Source organism: Mauremys mutica, chromosome 7, assembly GCF_020497125.1.
Source record: "Mauremys mutica isolate MM-2020 ecotype Southern chromosome 7, ASM2049712v1, whole genome shotgun sequence".
NCBI lineage: Eukaryota > Metazoa > Chordata > Testudines > Geoemydidae > Mauremys > Mauremys mutica.
The window spans coordinates 49,596,205-49,621,755 of record NC_059078.1 but is presented as its reverse complement, the minus strand read 5'-3'; the positions used below and the strand labels follow the sequence as shown (position 1 = coordinate 49,621,755).

General features: G+C 50.6%; 1 protein-coding gene across 2 annotated transcripts; it reads right to left on the bottom strand.

Moving 5' to 3' along the window:
- Positions 1-989: 989 nt before the first annotated feature.
- ZMYND10 (zinc finger MYND-type containing 10) lies at positions 990-24,602 on the bottom strand. Of its 2 annotated transcripts, XM_045022813.1 has the most exons (12): positions 24,291-24,439; positions 23,578-23,686; positions 22,137-22,253; positions 19,263-19,316; positions 17,809-17,961; positions 13,935-14,023; positions 13,236-13,336; positions 11,783-11,955; positions 8,827-8,952; positions 4,283-4,404; positions 3,758-3,883; positions 991-2,881 (listed from the first exon to the last, which is right to left on the bottom strand). In XM_045022813.1, the coding sequence occupies exons 1-12, from the start codon at positions 24,383-24,385 to the stop codon at positions 2,782-2,784; spliced, it is 1,365 nt and encodes a 454-aa protein (XP_044878748.1). In that variant the 5' UTR covers positions 24,386-24,439; the 3' UTR covers positions 991-2,781. The 2 variants fall into 2 exon arrangements, with proteins under 2 accessions (XP_044878749.1, XP_044878748.1); XM_045022814.1 differs by lacking the exon at positions 8,827-8,952 and having other exon boundaries at positions 990-2,881; positions 24,291-24,602.
- Between the last annotated feature and the right edge of the window lie 949 nt (positions 24,603-25,551).

Genomic DNA, 25,551 nt, shown 5'->3' with positions numbered 1-25,551 from the left:
TCATTTCACTTGTTCCATGATTGCTGACACTTGGGATTTTATCGTGAGTCTCAAGACACTTGGTGATTTTCTTAAAGCCCCAGCTCCCAGAGTCACATGATTAATGGAGCATCTCAGCTCACACTTAAAAGAGAAGTATGTTTCTAGCCCTTGTGGTTGTGGAGAAAACCTTGATAATATGGCCACTAAAGGGTGAAAAAACAGAAGACCAGCACTGGTTATTTTTTAAAATCTTGTTTTTTAAGACAATCTCATGATTTTGGGGGCCTCACAGTTTTTGAACACTGGGGATTGGTTAGCCTCACTTTTTCTAATGCATCAGATCGAGAGGAGAGTGAGCTGAAAGTTCAGGTGAGAACAGCATAGCCTTCAGAAGAGTTCAGAGCTGGATCCAAACTTCACTGCTTTATTTATCATGGGTGGAAGCAAACCCCAGCATCGAACATTTTGAGTGTTCGAATAAGGCTCGCTCCTGATTGGACTAGCTCAGACCCATCTCTAACATCAAACTAATCTAGCGGAAGCAGCCCTCTCCCCTTTTCTGGAGGCATATTTATACAAGCCCGTGGCTTCTGGGCAGGATGACCTGGGGGTCAGCAAAAGTTAGAGAGACAGTCAGAGAGGCCACTTTTGCGGATACACGATGCTATGGGACAGCTCTTGCAGGACTATTTGTTGTAACTGTCCATATGGTCATTAGAGAGACAAGGTGTATGAGCACAAGATTGTTTAGCGTAAGTAGTTAGCACATATTGTAAGGGACCATTCAAGGTGAAGTGGTCTGTTAATACCTCGGCAGCCATAGGATTAAAAGAGGGGGTTAGTGGGTTACAGATTGTTGTAACAAACCATACATATAGTCTCTGTTCAGTCCATGATTTTTAGTGTCTAGCAGAGTAATGAATTTAAGTTCTGCTAGACACTAAAAATCTGTTCCACTTGCATTTTGCTGTGAGGCTGGGAGTACCTTTCCCAGGCCTGAAGAAGAGCACTGCGTAACTCAAAAGCTTGTCTCTCTCACCAACAGAAGTGGGTTCAATAAAAGATACTACCTCATCCACCTTGTCTCTCTCATAGCCTGGGACCAACACAGCTACAACTATGCTGCATTCACAGACATGGTCATTAACAGGATTGAGCTGGCAGGATTCAGGCTCACTGGAGGCTAACCGGGGGGAGGGATAGCTCAGTGGTTTGAGCATTGGCCTGCTAAACCCAGGGTTGTGAGTTCAATCCTTGAGGAGGCCACTGAGGGATCTGGGGCAAAAATTGGTCCTGCTAGTGAAGGCAGGGGGCTGGACTTGATGACCTTTCGAGGTCCCTTCCAGTTCTAGGCGATTGGTATATCTCCAATTATTACCTAACACTGGGGGAGCCAGCACACCTCATAGCATGACCCAAACAACTAGGGAAGTTACTGATGAACTTAGCTACAGGGTGTTCAGCATGGGGGGGGAGATCAATATCAAACATGGGGAAGATCAATATCAACATGACTGGAGACGAGCTGCATGGGGACTGATCCTTGGCATTCTGACCAGAACACGACTTTGGATGACCAGGGCTGACACAAGAATGACTCGTGCTGCTTTCTGGATGGAGCTGATTATTAATTTCGTTTCTCACTACACTGCAGAGAAAAGAGAAAACCCCAGAGCAGGAGGCAAGTCCCTCGGTAGCCACCAAGACACCGCATTATGCTCTAAACCGTGAAACAATGAGCCTCCGAAAATTGAAGTATTTGTCCTAACCACATCCTTTTCCCTGCCCCTCCCCCAGCCTACACGGCAAGGCCCATGCAAGGATGTTATAGAACTGAGCACCTAGATAAGGAAGGTACAGAAGATGTCACCTTCTGGGCAATTCCCTCCCAGCCTGTATGGCCCTGACTGGCATCTGAGCATCAACAGAGACCTTATAAACTCATTATTGGCAGAGATGGGGTTTATAAAATCCTCCCCAGTAGGATGATGCAGGAAATAAGTGAGGAAGTGGTTTTGTCATCTCTAAGGTGGCTGCTGCAGACTGTTACAGAATGGAGATGAATGAGAACAAGATGGTTAGTGGTTCAACCCATTTACTGGAGAACAAATTGTAAGGGGGGGAGGGGGGAGTCACAGCAGAAGAGGGTCTGAGCCCAGTGCGGCTATTGCTGGCCTCTGAGCCCTGGGAGCAGAAAATATATTTTCCTTAAGGCCCATGGTACAGTCCCAGCAGCAGGTAGTGAGAGCAGCAGTCAGTGGTTAGTTCCAAACTTGTCAGCCGCCATTGTGCTCTGCCGCACTGTGGCGAGATCTGCACTCACTGCCATGCTGCATGACGGCAGGTGGCGCCTGCTTCAGGCAGGATGCCCAGTAACACAAGCTGCTTCTGTGTCATGGGTGGCAGCACGGAGAAAGCTGCTTAGCATAAATGAGTCCCCGAGGTCAGGATAAGCCTGTTCTCAAGCAAGGAAGTGTTTAGAAACTAGGAGACAGAATGGGGTATGAGAGAACCAAGGCTCCCAATCTCAGCAGTTGTGCTGGCCAGTGGCTGCTGTCTCCCACTGAGCTGAGCATGATCCCTGATCCCTGTCCGTGGCTGCAAGGCTGGGATCTGGAGCAGCCCATGCATTACCACAGCATGTACAGTTACACAGGAGGCAGGCACCAGTGGTGCACTGGGCCCAGGTTAGATGAACAAGGGGTTGTCTGTCTCTAGTTCTAACTGGCGACCCTTTGCTCTTGGATTGCTGGAATGCCTGGGAGGAGAAGTCCCTCTTTGGAAAGCTCTGGCTCTGCATTACGGCTGCACTTTCAGGTCCTCTTTTATTTTCTTCAAGGCATCAGCCATCAGGTTGCAAGCTTTCTTGTGCTTCTGCCAGTGCTGCACCTGGCACTCCCTGCAAAGGGAAAGAGGACAGAGGGGCAATGGTAGAAAGGAACACATTGGAAATTGGATCACGGGATTGGGATGCGCTATGGAGGCCTTCAGCTCTACTTGTCTGCGTGAAATAAGGGCCAGCCAGTGACAAAACCTGTTCCCATCTACCCGTGGCTCAGTGGTCTGTGTGAAACGGAGTAGGGGTATCTGTTGTAGTGGTCAATTGCCTATAGCCACTGTCACTGACTGGCCCCCTCTGCTAGTCTGGCAGAGTCTGGCAATGAGGCTAAGGAGTCCCAAAGAGGCCAAGGACACTGAATTCCCACCCAGGGTGGTTCCCTCTAGGTGTAAGGTGAAGCACATTCACTGGGGAGAGGGTAAGGTGGGGAAGCTCACATTGCTGCTTTTGTTGTGGATAAACAGGGGACTCCGGAGTATCAGCCCAGCACCTTCCAGCATCAGCACAAAATTCACTGGGCTTTTCATAAAAGGAAACATGGAAAGGCTGCTTCTGCTCCGGCTTGTGACATAACTGACCCCAGTGGAGATTCACTGTGGTGCAAGGACAGCTGACCTCACAGTTCCAGTGACGCTAATCAGAGGGTTAAGCGCTGTGAATTCATGCACTGATTTGAAACTCCATGACAGTCATGAAGTCGAGGTGCACGGGATATAACACCTGTTATCATGACAGGTGCAGAGACCAGCCAGGGCTGCTAGACCCAGCATATTCAGGCATGCTCCAGACAAAGGACCAAGTCCTAGAATTGGCATGGCCAGGTCTCACAGCAGGACTCTAGTACCAGCTGCGTGCCCAAGGGAGAGGTGAGATCCCAGCTAAGCCCTGAGGGCAGCAGGAAGCTCTGACAGATCAGACAACGCTAAGAATCATTACCGTTTGCAGTACCACTCATTCTGGCATCGAGAGCAGCGCTTTGTTGCCTCAAAGCCGCACAGCCCACACTTGGGTTTCTCTGGGACGAGAGCCTCCATCACATCCAGGTTGTATGTCCGTGCCCACCTAGTTGGGGATAGAAAACAGGCATCAGCACCTGTAGCAGAAGACTCATGATATGAAAGGTGGTGTCTGTCCTGATTCATCTTCCTTACCCTCCAGCACAGGATGGAGCATTTAGGTCTGACCCTGCTATCCTTCCCATTCCACTCTCCAAAGGGACCTCCTGCTGCAGGCTAGGATTCCTGCCTCGCTCAATGTCTCAGTCCTCCCCAGGGCAGTGAAATTTACGCTGGCTATTTTCTCTTGTCAAGAAGCCCCTGCTCATTGGGATGATGGTTGTGCTGAGCCTCCTGTAGCTAGCAGCCTCATGGCACAAGAGGAAAATGGGAACTGGCTTTGCAAACGGGCTCTCCTGCAAGAGGGAGCTCAGGGTTGCTCATCATAGAGGGGCTGGGATCTTACCGGCATGCCAGATCTTTCAACTCGTCCTCTGAGGGGCTGAACATGTGCTTCACCTGGTGCTTGGCGATCGCCTGCCACTTCCCAGAATTCTCTCTGACAATGCGGTCCCTGATGACAGGAACCTGTTGGGACAGTGAAAAGGGTGAGAGGAGCATCGTGTCCCAGCAATGTGGGGGTGATTCTGGGGCAGGACATGCAGGGGCAGCAACAATGTCTGGGGTAGCTCATGGACTTGTATGAGAGCCAGAAGCAGGGATGAAGGATGTGTGTGGGATGAAGGAAGATGTGACAAATCTGTGTGTGTACATGTGCATGTAGGGAGCTAAAGGACGATGTGACAGCTGTGTGTACACTCACATTTGTGTGCAGGGGCATGGGCAGCGGGTAGCATAGGCTGGGGGAGGCTGTGCCTCCCCAAACAGTCTGGTGTGGCCCTGCTCACGCTCCACCCCCCGACCTCCTCCTGCCTGCTCCCAGTTCCCCTTCCTACTCTTCTGTGGCCAAGAGTCTGGGGCAGGCAAACTGGGGCTGGTGCTTGTAAGGCCTACAGCTGGGGGTGCTGGGCCTGTGGCCACGTGGTGCCGTCCACCCAGTGCAGGGGTTGGGGCGCTGGGACCACGCCGCCTGCCTGCCCAGTGCTCCAGGGCTGAGGGCACTGTGACCAAGCTGCTCACCTGGGGCTGGGGGGCACTCTGGCCATGCCACCCACCCACCCAGCATTCCGGGGCAGGGGGCACTCCGGCTGCGCCCCCTGCCCAGCGTTCTGGGGCTGGGGATGCTAGGGCCAAGCCACTTGCTTGGGGCTAGAGGTGCTCCAGCCTCGCCGCCTGCCCAGTGCGCCAGGCAGCTGCGGGGGCAGAGGGTGCTCTGGGCTCCAAGAGGGAAGAGGGGGCAGAAGGGGGGCGGCTCGGGACTAGCCTCCCCCAACAGCTCGTTCACCCACCGCCCATGTGCAGGAGTGAAGGAAGATGACAGATCTCTATGTATACACACAAGTATGTGTAGGAGTTGAAGGAAGAGGTGACATATCTGTGTGTGTACAGGTTGAAGGGAGATGTACACGTATAGCCCTGCCAATTGTGAATGTACGGGGTGAAGGAAGATGTGGCAGATCTGCAGAAGCCACAGCAGTTTGCTATGAGAAGAACTCCTTCTCCGCATTGTGACAAAGTTCCTCCTCTACCTTGGTGGGTCCTGCGCTTATTGGCAGATTTGCTCACCTCAGTGATCTTCCCCACAGTCTGGATCAACTTCTCCTGTGTCTGATCAGGAGTTGGGAGGAACCCGGGCCCGCCCTATACTCCGGGTTCCAGCCCAGGGCCCTGTGGATTGCAGCTGTCTATAGTGCCTCTTGTAACAGCTTCATGACAGCTACAACTCCCTGGGCTACTTCCCCATGGCCTCCTCCAAACACCTTCTTTATCCTCACCACAGGACCTTCCTCCTGGTGTCTGATAACACTTGTACTCCTTAGTCCTCCAGCAGCACATGCTCTCACTCTCAGCTCCTTGTGCCTCTTGCTCCCAGCTCCTCACACGCACTTCCTCTCCTCTGGCTCCTCCTCGCCTGACTGGAGTGAGCTCCTTTTTAAACCCAGGTGCCCTGGTTAGCCTGCCTTGATTGGCTGCAGGTGTTCTAATCAGCCTGTCTGCCTTAATTGGTTCTAGCAGGTTCCTGATTACTCTAGTGCAGCCCCTGCTCTGGTCACTCAGGGAACAGAAAACTACTCATCCAGTGACCAGTATATTTACCCTCTACCAGACTCCTGTACCCTACTGGTCTGGGTCTGTCACAGCGTTTATTGAGAAGAGGCCACAGCACGTGCCTCCTAGTTGCATGACACTGAAGGGAAAGCTCAGTTGTTAACAGCATTTATTCTGGGAGGTGCTTTGATCCCCTGGACCTACTTCATCTTCCCAGTACATTTGCCTCCTTAAACTCTCCTAATTCCCTCCCTTACACCAACACACTCCTTGAATTCCCATGTCAGCCCCAGCCTCCCTTCTCTCCAGGAGGATGGAGGTGATGAGACTTCTTTCAGATTCCTTCACTGACAGAGGTGATAAGGGCTAAGTGAAACAAGGCTATGCCTCCCTCTAGTCCTTGGGAGTGAGAGATCAGCAGCAAGACTTGAATTCCAGTAACATGAAGCACTCTCACCAAGCTGCGGGGGTGACCCAGCTCCCAGAATCTCTTTCCTTATTTGATCTTTCTCCCAGAACTGAGAACTTTTTCCACTCATCATTTCTCTGAACAGAAACACCCTCATGAGAGCCTTTCAATGCAAAAGAGCAAATGCCAGCCAAGAACAGAGCAAGGAGCTCAGGCTCCAGAAGAAAAGCTGCTGCTTCAAAGGAGCTGTCATCCCTGCGGAGTAAAATAGCCAAGCAGAGAAGGCGAGAGAAGGACTGTTCTCAGAGAAGCAACCAGTGGAAAAAGCCTTTTTCATCATTGCTTGGCACAGTGACAGTGGGTGAGTTCATGGGGCAGGATGCATGATTAGCATGTGTGACTGCAGCTGGCTTCCCCCAACCCACTTGAGATGCTGAATTCCAATTACATGCATGAAGCTAGTGATGCAAGCTGAAAAGGAGATTGATGAGGTTAGGATGGCAGCACATTGAAGGGCCACACAAAACCCTCCAGAGCGATAGCTGCCAGCCCCTGCATTGCTAACTCTTAACTTTAGCAAAGCCTTTGATACGGTCTCCCACGGCATTCTTGCCAGCAAGTTAAAGAAGTATGGGCTGGATGAATGGACTATAAGGTGGATAGAAAGCTGGCTGGATCATTGGGCTCAATGGGTAGTGATAACGGCTTGATGTCTAGTTGGCAGCCGGTATCAAGCGGAGTGCCCTAAGGATCGGTCCTGGGGCCAGTTTTGTTTAACATCTTTATTAATGATCTGGATAATGGGATGAATTGCATGCTCAGTAAGTTTGCAGATGACATTAAGCTGTGAGGAGAGGTAGATACGCTGGAGCGTAGGGATAGGGTCCAGAGGATTGGGCCAAAAGAAATCTGATGAGATTCAACAAGGACAAGTGCAGAGTCCTGCACTTAGGAAGGAAGAATCCCATGCACTGCTACAGACTGGGGACTGACTGGCTAAGCAGCAGTTCTGCAGAAAAGGACCTGGGGATTACAGTGGATGAGAAGCTATATATGAATCAGCAGTGTGCCCTTGTTGCCAAGAAGGCCAACGGCATATTGGGGTGTATTATAGGAGCATTGCCAGCAGTTCGAGGGAAGTGATTATTCCTCTCTATTTGGCACTGGTGAGGCCACACCTGGAGTATTGCATCCAGTTTTGGTCCCTCCACTACAGAAGGGATGTGAACAAATTGGAGAGTCCAGCGGAGGGTAATGAAAATGATTAGGGGGTTGGGGCACATGACTTATGAAGAGAGGCTGAGAGAACTGGTCTTGTTTAGTCTGCAGAAGAGAAGAGTGAGGGGGGATTTGATAGCAGCTTTCAACTACCTGAAGCAGGGTTCCAAAGAGGATGAGCTCAGCTGTTCTCAGTGGTGGCAGATGACAGAACAAGGAGCAATGGTCTCAAGTTGCAGTGGGGGAGGTCTAGGTTGGATATTAGAAAACACTATTTCACTAGGAGGGTGGTGAAGCACTGGAATGGGTTGGTTACCTAGGGAGGTGGTGGAATCTCCATCCTTAGAGGTTTTTAAGGTCCCACCTGACAAAGCCCTGGCTGGGATGATGGTTGGCTGCTGCCTTGCTCTCCACTCAGCCCTGGCTGCAGCATGAAGCAAAGGCTGTCCACAAAGCCACTACTGTTGCAGGGTGCGGAGAGAGCAGTGCTAGTGAGAGCTGGAGTCTGTGCAAGGCTCCCATCCAGGTACTGTGTAGAAGAAAAGGCAGGCACAACTTGACCTATGGTACCAATATGGCCTCCATTACCATGGTAGCTGTGCACCTCACAATCTACAGTGCATGTATCTGGACCTCAAACACCCCTGTTGGGGACAGGGGTATTATCTCCATTGTCCAGATGGGGAACTGAGGCAGACAGAGACTGAGTGACTCACACAAGGAGTCTGTGGCAAAGCAGGGACTGAACTCAGTTCTCCCAAGTCCTAGGGTAATGCCCTAACCACTGAGCCATTCTTCCTCTCCATAATATAGAATTCCATCTCAGGGCTCCGGTGACTCTGGCTTTGCTCTCATATCACCATCGCCTGATGCAAGGGCGAACTCCCTGCGTCTCAGCTGCCTGTCTGGCCTGTGTGGAAGTAAGCTCCTCAGGGGATGATAGTTGATAGAGCAGAGGCCCATTACTAATGTGAGGAAGAACTGGATGCCGTTGTAGGGCCAGTAAAAAAAAGAGTGCAAAGCACAGGTTCAGTGCCAGGGCATGTGCCCTCTCTCATCACAGCACCATGTTCTCCAAGTGGTGGGAATATACTCAACCTTTGGAAACGGGAGATGGGATTACAGAATGCTATCCAATATGAAATGCAGCAGCCTTGTGCAGCTGGAATGGAGGAGACCAACTGGCCTTGGGAGAGGGATGGTGCTGGAGGTACCTGCTCCAGGATGAGGTCCTTTTTGGGTGGAACAGGCTCTGTCATTACGAGGTGGCTCAGAAATCTCTGCATCTCCACCAGATTTGGCAACTGGTCAATGAGGACATCAGTCAGGAATGCACGGAGCTAAACCCAGAGAGAGAGAGAGAGGAGGGTAAAAGGAGAGAGATCAGAACAAGGCAAAGAAATAATCCACTGGTTAAAAAACAAGCTGCTGGAAAAGTGGCCAGGTGGTCACATGCCAGCTCAGCAATGCCCCACTGAGCAGAGCATTAACTGCAAAAGAGAGTGCAGAATGGTTATCATCATCAAGGGCTAAATTCATCGGGGCTCCATTGCTCAACATCAACAGCCAGAGGTGAAAGTAAGCCGGTACGGCGTACTGGCAAGAGCCAGTACGCCGTGCCGGACCACACCGGCTTCCATGGTTGGGATTTAAAGGGCTCAGAGCGCCCGCGTCTGCGGGCAGCCCAGAGCCCTTTGAATCCCGCCCGTGGCTCCAGTGGCTGGGCTGGGGCTGGGATTTAAAGGGCTCAGAGCTCCCCACCGCTGCGGGCAGCCCAGAGCCCTTTAAACCCCGCCCGCAGCTCTGGCTGCCGGAGCTGAGGGCGGGATTTAAAGGGCTCAGAGCTCCCGCGGCTGCGGGCAGCTCAGAGCCTTTTGAATCCCGCCCGCGGCTCCAGCGGCTGGGCTGGGGCCCGATTTAAAGTGATCGGGGCTCCCCGTAGCCGCGGGAGCTCTGGGCCCTTTAAATCCCGCACTCAGCTCTGGCAGCCAGCAAGTTAAAGAAGTATGGGCTGGATGAATGGACAGTAAGGTGGATAGAAAACTGGCTAGATGGTCGGGCTCAACGGATAGTGATCAATGGTTCCATGTCTAGTTGGCAGCCGGTATCAAGTGGAGCGCCCCAAGGGTCAGTGCTGGGGCCGGTTTTATTCAATATCTTCATTAACGATCTGGAGGATGGTGTGGACTGCACCCTTAGCAAGTTTGCAGATGACACTAAACTGGGAGGAGTGGTTGATAGGCTGGAGGGTAGGGATAGGATACAGAGGGACCTAGACAAATTAGAGGATTGGGCCAAAAGAAATATGATGAGGTTCAACAAGGACAAGTGCAGAGTCCTGCACTTAGGACGGAAGAATCCCATACACTGTTACAGACTAGGGACCGAATGGCTGGGCAGCAGTTCTGCAGAAAAGGACCTAGGGGTTACGGTGGACGAAAAGCTGAATATGAGTCAACAGTGTGCCCTTGTTGCCAAGAAGGCTAATGGCATTTTGGGTTGTATAAGTAGGGGCATTTCCAGCAGATCGAGGGATGTGATCATTCCCCTCTATTCAGCACTGGTGAGGCCTCATTTGGAGTACTGTGTCCAGTTTTGGGCCCCACACTACAAGAAGGATGTGGATAAATTGGAGAGAGTCCAGCGGAGGGCAACAAAAATGATTAGGGGGCTGGAGCACATGACTTATGAGGAGAGGCTGAGGGAATTGGGATTGTTTAGTCTGCAGAAGAGAAGAATGAGGGGGGATTTGATAGCTGCTTTCAACTACCTAACAGGGGGTTCCAAAGAGGATGGATCTAGACTGTTCTCAGTGGTAGAAGATGACAGAACAAGGAATAATGGTCTCAAGTTGCAGAGGGGGAAGTTTATGTTGGACATTAGGAAAAACTTTTGCACTAGTAGGGTGGTGAAGAACTGGAATGGGTTACCTAGGGAGGTAGTGGAATCTCCTTCCTTAGAGGTTTTTAAGGTCAGGCTTGACAAAGCCCTGGCTGGGATGATTTAGTTGGGTTTGGTCCTGCTTTGAGCAGGGGGTTGGACTAGATGACCTCCTGAGGTCCCTTCCAACCCTGAGATTCTATGATTCTATGATTTAAAGGGCCCAGAGCTCCACGGCGGCCGGAGCCCCGGGCCCTTTAATTTGCCCCTAAGCCCCGGGGGCTCCCAGCCACTTCTGCAGCTGGGAGCCCCGCGTTGATTTAAAGGCCCTGGGGCTCACAGCCACAGCCAGTGCCACAGGGCCCTTAAATCTCAAGAGGCCACGCCCCTTCTGGTTGAGACCACACCTCTTCTGGATGAGGCCACGCCCCCCTCAGGACTCCAGCAGTCCTATAATTTACTTTCACCCCTGTCAACAGCACAGCTAGGTATTAAGAAGTGTCAAAAGCCTGCAGTACCTGGAACTGCAGGAAGTGCTGTGGGTGAGGACTGAGGGGCATTTTCTGGATTGTGTGGGGAGCTCAGGGCTGGAATAGCAGGGGGAGGGGAGCTGTGGGTTGGGATTGAGGTGCATTGTCAGAGTTGTGTGAGAGCCCAGGACTGGAAAAGCAGGAGGGGGGCCCCGGGCTGGGACTGAGCTGCATTGGCAGAGCTATTAATGGGAAGTTTATATAGCACCTGCCAGCATGGTGTGTGGCTCTAGTGCTCTCAGACTCATCCTTCTACAGGCACTAAATCCATACATGGCATAACCCTAATTAAAGCAATAAAATAAACCTCTCCACCTCAACAAGCCACTTGTGAAATTCTCACTAAGGTGGTGGATTGGCAGCCCTATGTCTCCACAGAAACTGCAGCAGCAGTGTGAGTTTCCCAACACATCCTGTCAATGGGTCTCAGACCTGGCCTGGAGAGACCATTCTAGGATGAGTCTAGTCTCCATGGACCTCTCTGTCCTTGGACTCTGCTGATCAACAAAGAGCTAATTCATGCCAGCTGGTGGGGTATTTGCCTCTAAACTTGACTGGCATGAACAAAGAAGCCATCTTGGAACTGACGACATGGTATTTCCCAGCTTGTGATACAGGTTTCAACCAGGAAATGCTCACCTGGCACATTTTGAAAGTGACGAGAAGAGGATATCTATACCTGAGGGAAGGTCCTAGTCCTCCCTGCGCCTAGGCACCATGCTGGGTATATGTACAGGCTATGCACACTGAAGTCTTGTACCTTTAGGAGCTGGCTCTTGTTGAAACCGTCCAAGTTGTATTTCCTCTGGCATTCTGGGCTCAGGAGGAGGTTATAGAGGGCAATCCACACCTGCCCATCCAGCTTGGTCATCTTCACATGGTCTTCAGGGGGCACCACATGCCACACTCCATTCTCAAACTTCTTTAGCTTGCCTGAGAGAGACAACCAGTAAGACAGAGGGTGAGACTGAGACACCAGAGAAAAGAGGGCCCAATGTTTAGGGTGCCAGCTGGGACTCGGACCTAGGTTCAATTCTCTGCTCCAACACAGACTGCCTGTGTGACCCTGGGTGAGTCAATTAGTCTCTCTTCACCTCAGTTTCCCTCTGTAAAGTGGGGCCAATCGCACTTCCCTACCTCACAGGGGTGTGTGAGGATAAACGTATTAAAAGATTGTAAGATGTTCAGAGAAAGGTGATGGGGCTAGATAAGGATCTAAGAGAGATGAACAGAGCCCATGGTTTTATCATCTGTGCATTCACTCAGGTATAGCAGACAATGCTCAGGGTCAGGGTCATTGTGGGAAGAGAAGAAATGGAAGAAGTGATCATGGGTCTGTGGCAAAAGCGAAGAAAGATGATGTGTAGCTTCTGGGACAGCTTGGACTCCTGGAGGAGATCATGGCTGTGCTTCCCACACTTATCTGCCTTTACTTGCCATTCCAGGGATGTGTTGTGTAGCCAGTGGTCTTGCCTACATAGGCCTTGCTACTAAATTAGCCACCATGCTTATACTTGGTTATGGCTGAACCCCTGTAATGCTAGTGTGGACTAGCCAGCCTGGTTCCAGATCAGGTTAACTCTGCCAACACTGATCTGATCCACTGTATGAGAACCCAGTTTAAGGTGGCCTGGAAGCATGCTTGTTAAACCTGTTTGGAACTCCAGTTTGGATGGGGCCTCAGTGCAGACAGCAGGGGTGGGATGAGGGCACAGTTGCCAGGGAGAAGTGGGCTGATAACCAGGTCTTTCTAAGCAGATCCTGTTGCTACTCACAGAGCACGAGGACTCCCTGCAGGGCAGGATGGGGTGGGTGAAGGGGGCTGGCAGATACATTAGGGTTGTATTGTCCTCTTTTACTGCATTGTGGACACTAGCTTGGGAGCTGCCAGATTTGGATGAGAGACAGCCACAAGCAGAGACCATTTTTGGAAGCGCAGCTCCTCAATCCCAGTTGAGTGGTGTCTGCTCAAGAGCGGAGCCAATGGGCGCATACAGTCCCATGCAGGAAGTGATTCCATGTACCTGGATGGGACGGGAGGGAGATGGGAAGGCCAGATAGAAATCCATGTGAAAGATGGAGAGTGAGAACTGAATCTAGGGAGGACCTTTCAGCTATTTCTCCCTATATGGGAACCACCTACCAGATGGAGCTCCAGGCAAAAAATGCTACAGCCCCATGGATGCACTAAGATATGAGCACATGATTCATACCTGCTTCACGGTGGCTCCATGGACAATGCTCTAGGAGCTCTACCAGGAGGCAGGGCACGTTATGAGTGTTCAGCATCCGTGTCAGGGCACTCAGTGGCAAACTGGAGAAAAACAAGAGAGGAACTAGTGAAAACACCTATTGTGAGCAGTACAAGATCAGCTACAAATGGTCCCCAAGACTCTGGGGAAGAAGCAAAAGTGACAAAATAAAATAAATTACAGTCAGACCAGGGCAAAATCCATACAAGCAGCCATTGAGAACAGCCTGATCCCACACCAGGATCCACACAACCAGCCACCCAAGCACGGCAGGATCTACACACCAGGGCACTAGTACCAGGATCCACACATCGGGCAAAGCCAGATCCAGACCCTGGTGCTAGGTTTGATACTTTCAGCTGCTAGGATGGATCTGCAAACCAAATGCCCAGCAAGATTCACTGAGAGCCAATCAGCACACTGATTTCTCACTGCCAGCTACTGAGAACAGGAGGAAGCACACACCGGAACTGTAGTGCCATGATCTGCACATCCAGCTACTACACACAGCGGGATCCAGACAACAGGGCACTGTGCCAGAACTGATGCTCCCAGTCTCTGAGCATAGGACTGACACCCGCAGACCAGTGCAATGACTTAAACAAGCCCACTCCAGTTCCTAGGCTCATCTCTAGATTCTCCTGTGAGCCAGCTGCTTACCTGTCTACCTGATCAGTGATGAAACGGAGCACAGAAAGAGCCCTCAGGGAGATCTTAAACTCCATCATCTCTGCCTGCTTCTGTAGTTCCTACGGGGATGAAAGCACAGACTCTCACAAGCACACCAGATATAGAGCTAGATTTTTTTCTGCAGAGTAATAAAGGAGGCAGCATATGAGCTGGCTTTCAGTAGCCAAGGACTCGTTAAGAAGCCCAAGCCACATAATGCTGATTCCTGCCCCAAGATCAATGTAAACTGCAGTCACACAAATGCCTTTCTTACAAGACAGTGACGGAGAGCTGGATGGTGTAAGCACTGCTGAAGATAGCAGCTAGTCATGACATGAATGCACCAGGCTCCCCATATGAAGTATGCCATAGGCTGCTGCTGGCAGTGTCACATACAGCCAGGTCGCAGCAGGACAGACCATTTACTCAGTCCTGATGCTGAGTGCTCAAGTCCAGCCCAAGGAAGAAGTAATTGTCCTGATCCACCATTTGAGAGATCCTAACATTAGCATGACCCCACCTCCAGATATCTGCCCAGAATCCCTTCTGTAAACTCCAATGTCATGATCCCACGTCTGGAGCCTCCCCGGGTTGAGTGGATGAATATAAACTGGCCATCAAGAAGTTTAGGTTTGAAATTAGGTGAAGGCTTCTAACCATCAGAGGAGTAAAGTTCTGGAACAGCCTCCGAAGGGGAGCAATGGGGCAAAAACCCTAACTGGCTTCAAGATTGGGCTTGATAAATTTATGGAGGGGGTGGTATGATGAGACTTCCTACAATGGCATGTAGCCGATCTGTGACTGCTAGCAGCAAATATCTCCAATGGCCAGTGATGGGACACTAGATGGGGAGGGCTCTGAGTTACTACAGAGAATTCTTTCCTGATGTCTGGCTGCTGGATCTTGCCAACATAACTGATCATCGTATCTGGGGTTGGGAAGGAATTTTTCCCCAGGTCAAATTGGCAGAGACCCTAGGGGGGTTTTGCCTTCCTCTGCAGCATGGGGCACAGGTCACTTGCAGGTTTAAACTAGTGTAAATGGTGGATTCTCTGCAACTTGAAGTCTTTAAATAATGATTTGAGGACTTCAGTAACTCAGGCAGAGGTTAGAGGTGTATTAGATGATCATGATGGTTCCTTTGGGCATTCAAGTCTATGAGTCTATGGGAGTCTGAGTCCATTGCATTAGGGGGATAGGGAGCTGAGCGATCAGGGCAGAGAGCTAGGTAGGATGACAGAGAATGCTGTGCTCTAAAGCAACTGCAGTCCTAGGCAATGGATATGACTTCACCTACCATGTCTATGCCAATGACTCACAGATCTACCTCGCTATTCAGAACTTGTCTCCTTCTGTCCAAACTAAACTCTCAGCTGGTCTCTCTGATATCTCCATGTTGATGTCCAGCCATCATCTTAAGCTCAACATGACCAAAACAGAGCTCCTAATCTTTCCCACCCCATAAGCCTCCCTCCCTCCCTTCTTTCTCAGTTACTGTGGACACTGCCACCATCCTCCCTCAGGCCCAAATGTTGGTTGTCATCTTTGACTCAGCCCTCTCTCGGTCCTCACATCCAGGCTATGTCTAAATCTTGCTGATTCTTCCTTCCTAACACCTCTAAGATACGACCTTCCCTATCCATCCACACAGCTAAAACTTTTGCCCAGCCTCTCATGACTTTGTGTCTTGACTATGGCAACATCCTCTTCTGTCTTTGACAAATGCAACCTTGCCCTGCTATGCAGAAGCATTCTGACTGAAAAGATCATTTTCCTAGACCTCACTTTGACCACATCTCCTCTCTTTGAGTTCCTCTACTGGCTCCCCTTTCTCCATTGCAAATAGGAGCTACTTGTCTTCACCTTCAAGGCCCTTCACGGACTATCCCCACCTTACCTACCATCTTATATGTCAATAGCATATAGATCAACTCTTGCCTCTGTTCAGCCGGTGGAGCCAGGCTTCATTGCTCACTTGTTAAATTTCCAAACAAGCATCTTTGAGCTTTCTCCCTTGCCAGCCTTCACATATGGGAGGAGTTCCCCTTAAGCATCTGCAAAGCCACCTGATTATCCACATTCAAAAACCTCCTTAAAACTCTCCTTTGATGTGACACCTACAAAAAACTTGACAATGGTTCAAGGGTTCCTAGGCCAGAAGGGACCATTATGATCAACTAGTCTGACCTCCTGTAATAACACAGCTATAGAACACCCAAAACCAATTCCTGGAGCAGACCTTTTACAAAATTAATCTTGATTAAAAAATTGTCAGTGACAGAGAATCAGTCACAACACTGGGTAAACTGTTCCAAACCAGTTAATTACCCTCACTGGTTAGACAGCTGGTGTGCTGAGAATATGGCCATCGTGCAGACCAAAACAGTCTCATTGATCCCTTGTACTCCCCGCTCTGTCTGTATCCATCAGTCGTTTGCAGGTCCTGAAGAAGAGCTGTGTAGCTCAAAAGCATGTCTCTTTCACTAACAGAAGCTGGTCCAATAAAAGATACTACCTCACTCACCTTGTATCCATTTGTTGTTTCTTGAATTATACTGAGATTGTAAGCTCCTTGGGGAAAGAACTGTCTTTTTGTTCTGAGTGTGTACAGTACCTAACACAATAGGGTTGTGGTCCATGACTAGGGTGCCTAGGTCCTACGTTAATACAAATAATTAATAATTGGCTCCATCATGGGGAAGAAAGCAAGATTGTTGGTTTAACTCTGTCACACGGAAGGATGGCTGTGGATAAAGTTAGCAGAGACTGGACTGGGCCTGAGCAAACTGGACAGATATTTTTCTAAAAGATATGCTAATTCAAACAGGAATTATTTTGGGGAAGTTCTCTGGCCTGTGTGATACATGAGATCAGACTAGATGATCACAATAGTCCATTCTGGTCTTAGAATCCTCACAGCATAAGTAGTTTTCAATACTGCAATAGCTAAGACTGTCATTCTCCCTTGGGCCACCTCCAAGGGTTAACAAAAATGCCCAGTGGGGAAACACTTCCCTACTGTTCTCAGGAGTCCCATGACTTCCTCTCAAGCTTTGAAAGATGAGCATAAGTTTGGGCAGGAGGCCAAAGGGTGAATGCAGTTCTGGAGACTACTGCTGAGGTTGCTGTGTCTCACTTTAAATCCATTTTAAAAGAAGATTATGATGTCCTGTTTACAGAGAAGAATTTTAAGAGCTGAGAAAAAAAAATCCCAGATGCACAATACTGTCTCACACCAAAATGCAACTGAAAAAGCAACAAGCGATGGAGCAACAACAATGACACACCCAGAACTGGGAAGGGTTCAGGAGGTTGGGTATGACCTTTTTCTCCTTAGGTCATTGGTTCAAAATTGGTCCAGGACTGCAGAGACTGAGTTGTTACCATCTCGTAGGCGTTGGGTGGCCTGTGTGAAATGAGTCTTAGACCAATTCCAAGTGGAAACCTATAGAGATCTCAAAAAAATACCATTGCAATTAACCCTGACTGGTTCCCTCACTCCTAGTCTTAGGAGGCAGGTCAAAAACACAATGGTTCATAGAAACTGAACTGCCCTCTTGCCCCTACAGAGAATCTCATAATGTCACACTTGAAGAACACTTGTAGGACAGAGTGGGAAAACTCACACTGTCTCTGCTCATGATGAGCCACCAGTGAGAACAAATCACCAATCAAGAGACCTCCACCAACACCAAATTCATGTAGAGGAATGCCCAAGTGGAGTGGATTTATTCATCAGGTTCTGGATACAAGGGCCTTCATGGCTATAACTATGGTCTTTCCCAGTCATGGAAATTTAACTTCCCTCCAAGGTACAAGGTCAGACAGACCTGCTGGAAATTGAAAACTTGCACTTTTAACCCACCTGCATTGATGATGCATTGGTCAGATCCTCAGGCAGAAGCTTTTCGTGGGTTGGAAACTCCCTGTTGGTGCTCCAAGCTGCTAGCAGGGTCAGTTTCCGGTAGCTATAATCGATCAAGTCCAGAATGGTGTCCTCAGCTGATTCGCAGATCTCCTACACAACAAAAGGGCATCAGAGTGCTGTTTGAGAGGAGAAGGTATTCCCTTCAGAAAGATCATTTTTCAAAAGGCCTTCTGATTAGAAAACACCAGTCCAATTGCACCAATACCTGCAGACCTCAGTGTCACAGGGAGTTGATTGAGATCCACCTTATGGCTTCAGGCTGAACATAGAGATATAGGTTGTTTGAGTTGCCTTAATTCTGTATTTCCATACTCTCAGTTGTCTGTGGTTTTATGCATATCTTTAAACTGGCAGAACTGGGACTAGAATTCAAGGGGGCCTTGTCACAGGGTCTGGTCTATGCCCCAGCTTGTCACTAGTCTCCCAGGAGTGACAGCTTTAGCATGCCAGGCTCCAAGGGCCCATACAATCCCACAGGGGAAGGTCTGTGACCTCCAAGCCTGGGCCTTTGGCACCAGCGTCTCCTGTCTCTCTCTGTGGCTCCCTGCAGTGAATCTAACCAAGCCAGAGACCTGCGGGAGGCTGTACTTAAGCCCTTCAGGGTGCAATGCTCTCAGTATTTACAGTGACACAGGCAGCCTTTTAAAAATACGGTAACAATTTATTGGTCACCAGGCACATAGAATCTAGAAGTCCTTAGGTTAGCACAGAGAAATGAAGGTTAAAGTATAGTCCATTCTGGTCAGTCCAGAGTCCCAGTCAAATTGTAGTGAATCCCATGCTCAGGTTCTGTCTCTCCCCCACAGTCTGACCTCCTTGGTCAGTTTCCAGATGAGAGTCCTGACTCCTTCCAGAAACCAACACTTTATCCCCACACCTCACACCTTCCAGTCCTTTGTTCAGAACTGGGGTCTGTGCCCAGCTTCCCTGCGGTGAGGTGGGGGAATCCATCTCCCTCTAGGTTGCTGGTTGCTAGGTGTCAATGTCCTGGTGCCTGGGCTTTCCACTGTCATCTCAGATTTTCTGTTGATATGAGGTCGGCCTCAGTCAGTCCTTTTTTTAATGACCCATTCAGGCTCGGACAGCTAGGTTACACACATCCACCTAGCTCTCTTAACTAGCCCTGACAGCAGACTTAGTTCTCCCCCACCCCCAGGTAGCCAGGCAAAATATAGGGGAAACTGAGGCACACACAAGATTCACAAAAATACTACAGAAAATTCCCACTTCATCACAGGTCTGGAATCTACTCCCATGATCGGCCACTACATCACACTGCCTCTCTAATTACAACTCTTGGGAAAAATGTTTCATACAAATGACCTGAAATCACATCTGGGATTTCCCCATTCTGGGGCCCTTGATTTAACACAGCTGAACTAATCTCTTACCTTGTGAAAAAACACTGTCTCCAGGAGGTTGACAATAGAAGCTTCATGGTGCAGCTGAGGGAATGTGAGGAGAGAAAGCAAAGGTCAGAGGAACATCATCTACAGTGCCCATGGTAATATGCAACCAGCCTGTAACTGAGGTAGCCCCCAATACAGGTTCAGCCAAAAGCCCGGCCGATGAGGCAAATGCAATCCATGGAGTCCTTAGCCAAGCTCATCTTTAATACAGATATGTGGCCTGGGGAAACTACAGGTCCCGACTCCCAGCAAGCAATGCTCCATCATCATCTGAGAACAGGCTGGAGCACTGCAAACTGGGAGCCAGAGTCTGAACCCCTGTATCACTGCAGTCTGCAAGTTTATCATGCAAATGATACCTCTGGTTCCTGGCAGCTGGCCAGTATGGCCCCTCTACTGGAATAGTTTTCCTGGCTTCACTAGAAGAATACTAGTGCACTGAGATACAGGAATGTCTTTTGCTACTGAGATCAGTCCCACCACCAAAAGGGCCAGTGAAGACCTCTCACTGAAATTCTTATAGCAGCAAAGGGCCACCACTTTCCAGTCACCGTGGGGGTCTTACAAGAAATGTTTTGGTGGCCATAGAGTGCGGACACCAACTCTTGCTGGTGGCCACTCTGACAATTTTTCCTAAAATACTTAATTAACTTTAGGAAAAAACAGATAAATACGCATATATACATGACCAAATCATTGTAATTTATTTATGTATTCTTTTATTGCAGACTCAATAATAAAAATAATGTAGTTGTCTCTATTCTTGACTAGACCTAAACAGAATAGAAACAAAAAATGTGCTTTGCACGTTCCTGTTTCTTTTGCTGTTGTTTCTTTTGCATTTTTGGTTGCTTTTTTAAAGACTTGCTAACTAGTAAGTCTGTGTCTGTGAAAAGTGATATTTGTATGTTTAGGGGAGCAAAGCAGTGTTAACAATCACTTCCCAGGAGGCTGTGACTGTACAAAAAGCCCCTGGTGGCCGCATGTGGCCTCAATGGCCACATTTGAGAAACGCTAACCCAAGAGATCCCACCAGATGGCAGGAGATGTTGCTGTGAAGATGCCTGGAATTCCAAGAGCACATTGGTGGCATTACAGGTAGTGACCGGTTTCAGAGTAGCAGCAGTGTTAATTTGTATCCCGTAAAAAGAACAGGAGTACTTGTGGCACCTTAGAGACTAACAAATGTATTTGAGCATAAGCTTTCGTGGGCTACAGCCCACTTCATCGGATGCATAGACTGGAACATGTAAGAAGAGTATATATACACATACACAGTAGATGCCATAATTAATTAATTAGCCTCTTAGAGCTGGTATGGCATCTTCTCTGTATGTGTGTGTATATATATATATATATATATATATATATATATATATTTATATTTACTCTTCTTATATGTTCCAGTCTATGCATCCGATGAAGTGGGCTGTAGCCCACGAAAGCTTATGCTCAAATACATTTGTTAGTCTCTAAGGTGCCACAAGTACTCCTGTTCTTATTACAGGTAGTGTGGGAGGAAGTTCTACACCTTCTTCTAAAACAGTGGTGGGCAACCTGCAGCCCATCAGGGTAATCCACGGGTGGGACCCCAGATAGTTTGTTTACATTTGCACGGCCACCCACAGCTCCCAGCAGCTGCAGTTCGCCGTTCCCAGCCAATGGGAGCTGTGGGAATTGGTGGCCAGCACGTCGCTGAAGGCCGCACAGCTTCCTGCAGCTCCCATTGGCCGGGAACGGTGAACTACAGCCACTGGGAGCTGCGGGCGGCAGTGCAAATGTAAACAAACTCTCTGGGGGCCCACCAGCGAATTACCCTGTGTTGCCCGCAGGCCACAGGTTGCCCATCACTGCTCTAAAATATCCATCTTTGGCTGCCATCGGAGCCAGAGTACTGAACTTGATAGACTATTAGTATTTATTGCTATCACAAGTCCTAGGAGAGTGCCCCCTGATCCAGCATTAGCTAGTGGCCCTATTTGAGGTGTCCAGGGCAGACAGGACTGTGGAAGGAATTCTTAGAATCCCAAAGAATTTACTGGACTATCCTTCCTCCACATACATGCTGGGTGCAAACAGTGTGGAGTCCTGTCAATCAACAGCATGAACACCTGTGAGCTGTGCTAACTAAAAGGCAGTGAAACTCGGCAGAAAAGACAGTCTCTCTGTTTTTAGAAGCAAGAGATTTGTAGTGCCCCATTAAATGGCCAGAATACCAAAAACGTTCAGTGCCTGAATTAAATGTAAATGATCAGCCCTGAGAACTTTCGGTCATTCAAGATTCTATGGCTGTTTTTAAAGGGGCAGCAGCTACCCCAGTGTCCTGGCCAAAGTCTAGGATAGGTGATTACATTCTGCTGTCTGTCAAAATTTCCACTGTAGTTTCAACTGGATAGGAGATCCTTCCTCATTTCCTGTCCTAAACTTAGGTAGTGTTGCTGTGTGTGCTGTTAAACAGCTGCAATGCTGCCACAGGGGTGGCAGCATTTCAAAGATGGGGGAAGTGATCCTTGTGAAAAGAAGTTATTTGGGATCCTTGAGAAGAAAGGCCCTATGTAAATAAGGGTAAGTTATTTTATCATTAAGCCATTGCCTAAAACCTCTTCTCTCCCCTCCAGCCCTTGTGAACAATGACTGTCCGACAGAATTTGTGTTTCGTAAGAGTTTCGCCTGTGAATATGACTCACATGCAGCTACCATATGAAAAGCCTTATTGGAATATGGACAAGGTGTCTTGTGAAGCATGCCTGTTGAAGCAGAAGTACCATGCAGTGCTACCACCCTACAGGACATTCCAGATCATGGCAATGCGCTTGAATACTGTATGTTTGTTCTCCAAGACCTCTCTGTACTCACCACCAAGTAGATGGGAAAGGTGCTTTTTGGCTTGAAATCCTCCAGCTGGCACAGCACAGGGAACACCTTGTGCTTCCAGATCTCCACAGAGATCAATTCCTCGATGAGAGTAGGGATCTGGACAGAAGAATACCCGTGGAAAGTGAAACCTTTTCAGGCAAGAGAAAATGTACAGACAAGCCAAGTGCCATACAAGTACTTTAGTCCTAGAGGAGAAGATGCTGGGACAAACTGCAGCTCTCAGAGTTGGCAGTTTTGTTACACTCTGAAGTGGGTATTCACCCACGAAAGCTCATGCTGCAAAACGTCTGTTAGTCTATAAGGTACCACAGGATTCTTTGCTGACTCTTCATCTAGGTACTTTCAATATGCCTCATCATCGTATTATTTGCTTCATTCCATTGATAGTCATTTCTGAATCAGTATCTGTCCCCACCTTTCCATTGGGTGAGATGAGACAGTGCATCTGGTGCAGGTAAAGGAGGGAGGCAGAGTTCTGCTAGTCTATTTCCTAATACACCAGCAACATTTCCAACTGACCAAATTTATCTCTGAGATGAGCTCCACTGACTTCAGTGTTACATCAGAGATAAGCATAGCCCATGATCTCATGGACAGAGAGACTCACTTTGTTTAGCAACAGTCCTTCTCTGGTACAACCAAACTTGCATTCAATGTTCAATTCTGGGGTCCTTTGTACTCAGAATATAGACAAACTGGAGGGAGTACAGAGGACAGCAACAACTATGATTTGGGGACTAAGGAGGGTTACTGGGAGGAGAGAACAAGAGCCAAAGATGTAACAAATTTAGGCTAGAAAATAAGGCACACATTTTTAACAATGGGTAGAACAATTTATCTAGGGATGTGGTAGATTCTCTGTGACTTGAAGTTTTTAACTCAAGCTTGGCTGTCTCATTCTAAAAAAGTATGCGCTAGCTCAACCATGAAATATGGGTTTGATGCAGGAATCACTGTGTGAAACTCTATGGCTTACATTATTCAGAAGGTCAGACTAGATGATGAGAATGGTCCCTTCTGGCCTTAAAATCTATGAATCTATAATGTGGCTAAATGACTGAGGTCCAGACTGCAGTGTCACAGACAGGGCTGACTACATAATATTGGAGGGGTGCAGATGCCAAGCAGGGAGAGAATTTGATTACCACAGAGAGTATTTGAACAAACAAAAATTTGGGCTCCATATCGGGACACCTTCCCTGACAGTAAGGTGAATTAGTGCATGCATCTCCCCAAAGAAAGAGGCAGGAGCCCACTTGGACTAGGCACTGTAGGGGGCAAGGTTGTCTAGGCTTGGTTGGCAGAGAAGGATGAATGGGGCCCTCCAGAGCTTTCCCTGTGTGTCTTGTCCACTGGATGCTGTCCCCATGGGGGAGGGTGCTCTTATCCCCCAGCTCCCTGTGGCTTGCACAGTGCTCACCTTGGCATAGTTCACCAGCAGCTCGATGAGGAGCTGTTCCTGGCCGGCAGAGGCGCTCAGAATGGCCTGCATGTTCAGCTTCTCGATGGCCTCGTGCTGCCGGAGCCATCTAGGGAGCGGGAGCAGGGGCAGGGGGAGTCAGTTTCCTCATCTCATGGCACCCCTGGTACCACAGCTCCCCTCCATGCCACCTTCCCACTCAGAGACAAACCCCCAACCCAGGCGGATGCTTGCCCCCCTCTGAGGGACTCATCACATCCCCAAAGAGGCGCCTCCCCTGGAACTGGAGGGCTTCTTCCTGCAATCAATGGCCCATCCCCCCAGCTATGGTGGGGCTCACCTTTGCCTGAGGAGCAAACCCTCAAACCCACTGGGGACGCACATCTGCCCTTGGCCCACACAACCCCCCACTCAACTCAACCCGTTGACTCACTTCCCCTCACACCCCACGCCCCTCCCCTCGGGGGACTCACTCCACACACCCCCTTATCCCCCCAGGGACTCCACACACATTGCCCCCTCCCCTCAAGTCCCCATGGACTCCTCCCGCCCCCAACTCAACTGGGGACCCCGCTGCACATCAGACCCCGCCCGAGTACCCCCCCTCCACATCTCGCCCCTTAACGTCCGGGGGCCTCTCCCACACCCCGCCCCCAACCCTGCCAGGACCGCGCCCCACAGCCCGGCTTCGTGGGGGACCCCCCGTCTCGGACCCGTGGTCCCCGGTGTTCCGCAGCGGGCCGCTCCGCAGCGCCTGCACCAGGGCCTCGGCCTCCCCCGGCAGCAGCACCGCGGCCACCTCCGCCATGGCCCCAGGCCGTCACCATGGAGACCGACGGGGGCGGGCGGTTGGAAAGCGGCCGCGAGAGCCGGGGCCTGCGCGCGCCCGGCAACCCCACCCGCCCCATTAGGAGCGCCGGGCTCGGGCCCGGCTGTGAGCCCAACGGTCTGTCTCCCCCGCCCGCAGGCACGGGGCAGGGCGAGGGGAGCGGAGAGCAAAGGGCCCTCTGCAGTAGCAGCGCCATCCCTGGGGGCACAGGTGGGCTCGGAGCAGGGCCGCCGGGGGGGGGGGGGAAGAGAAGCAGTTTGCCCCGGGTCCCGCCGGGGCCCCCACGAGAGTTTTTCGGGGCCCTTCACTCGCGGGGGGGGGGGCTGGAAAACTCTCGCGGCCCCGGAGCTTCTTCCGCTCCCGGTCTTCGCCGGCGGGGGGGTGGGGGGGTCCTTACGCTCCGGGGCGGAAGGACCACCCCCCGCCGGCGAATTACCGCCGAAGTGGGACCGCCCGCCGAAATGCAGCCAGGTCTTCGGCGGCGGGGAGCCCTTCAGTTCCGGGACCCGCCGCCGGAGTGCCCCGAAGACCCGGCTGCACTTCGGCGCGGGTCCCGCTTCGGCGGCAGGGGGCCCCTGCCGCGGGTCTTCGGGGCACTTCGGCGGCGGGTCCCGGAACGGAAGGGGCCCCCCGCCGCCGAATTACTGCCGAAGCGGGGACCCCCCGCCGAAGTGCAGCCGGGTCTTCGGGGCACTCCGGCTGCAGGTCCCGGAACTGAAGGGCTCCCCGCCGCCAAAGACCCCAGGCCCCCGGAATCCTCTGGGCGGCTCTGGCTCGGAGGGAGAGGCCCTGCCCCCGTCCCTGCTCCCCCGTCAGTGGGCACCTGTCCCCCTGGTGCACCAGAGACCTCTGCCCCATACCACATCCCTGCCCCCCCACCAATGGGCACCAGTCCCCTCGCTGCACCGGAGAGCCCCTACCCTGTACCCTGGCCATGCTCCCCTGCCGCACTGGAGAGGCCCTGTATCCCTGCATTGCTCCCCCACTAACGAGTACCAGTGTCACATTGCTCCCGAGAGGCTCTGCTATGTGTCCCAGCCCTGCTCCCCTGCCAGTGGGCACCAGTCCCCCTGCTGCACTGGAGAGAGCCTGCCCCCATACCCCAGCCCTGCTCCTGGGTCCCGTACCTGCTCCCCCACCAATAG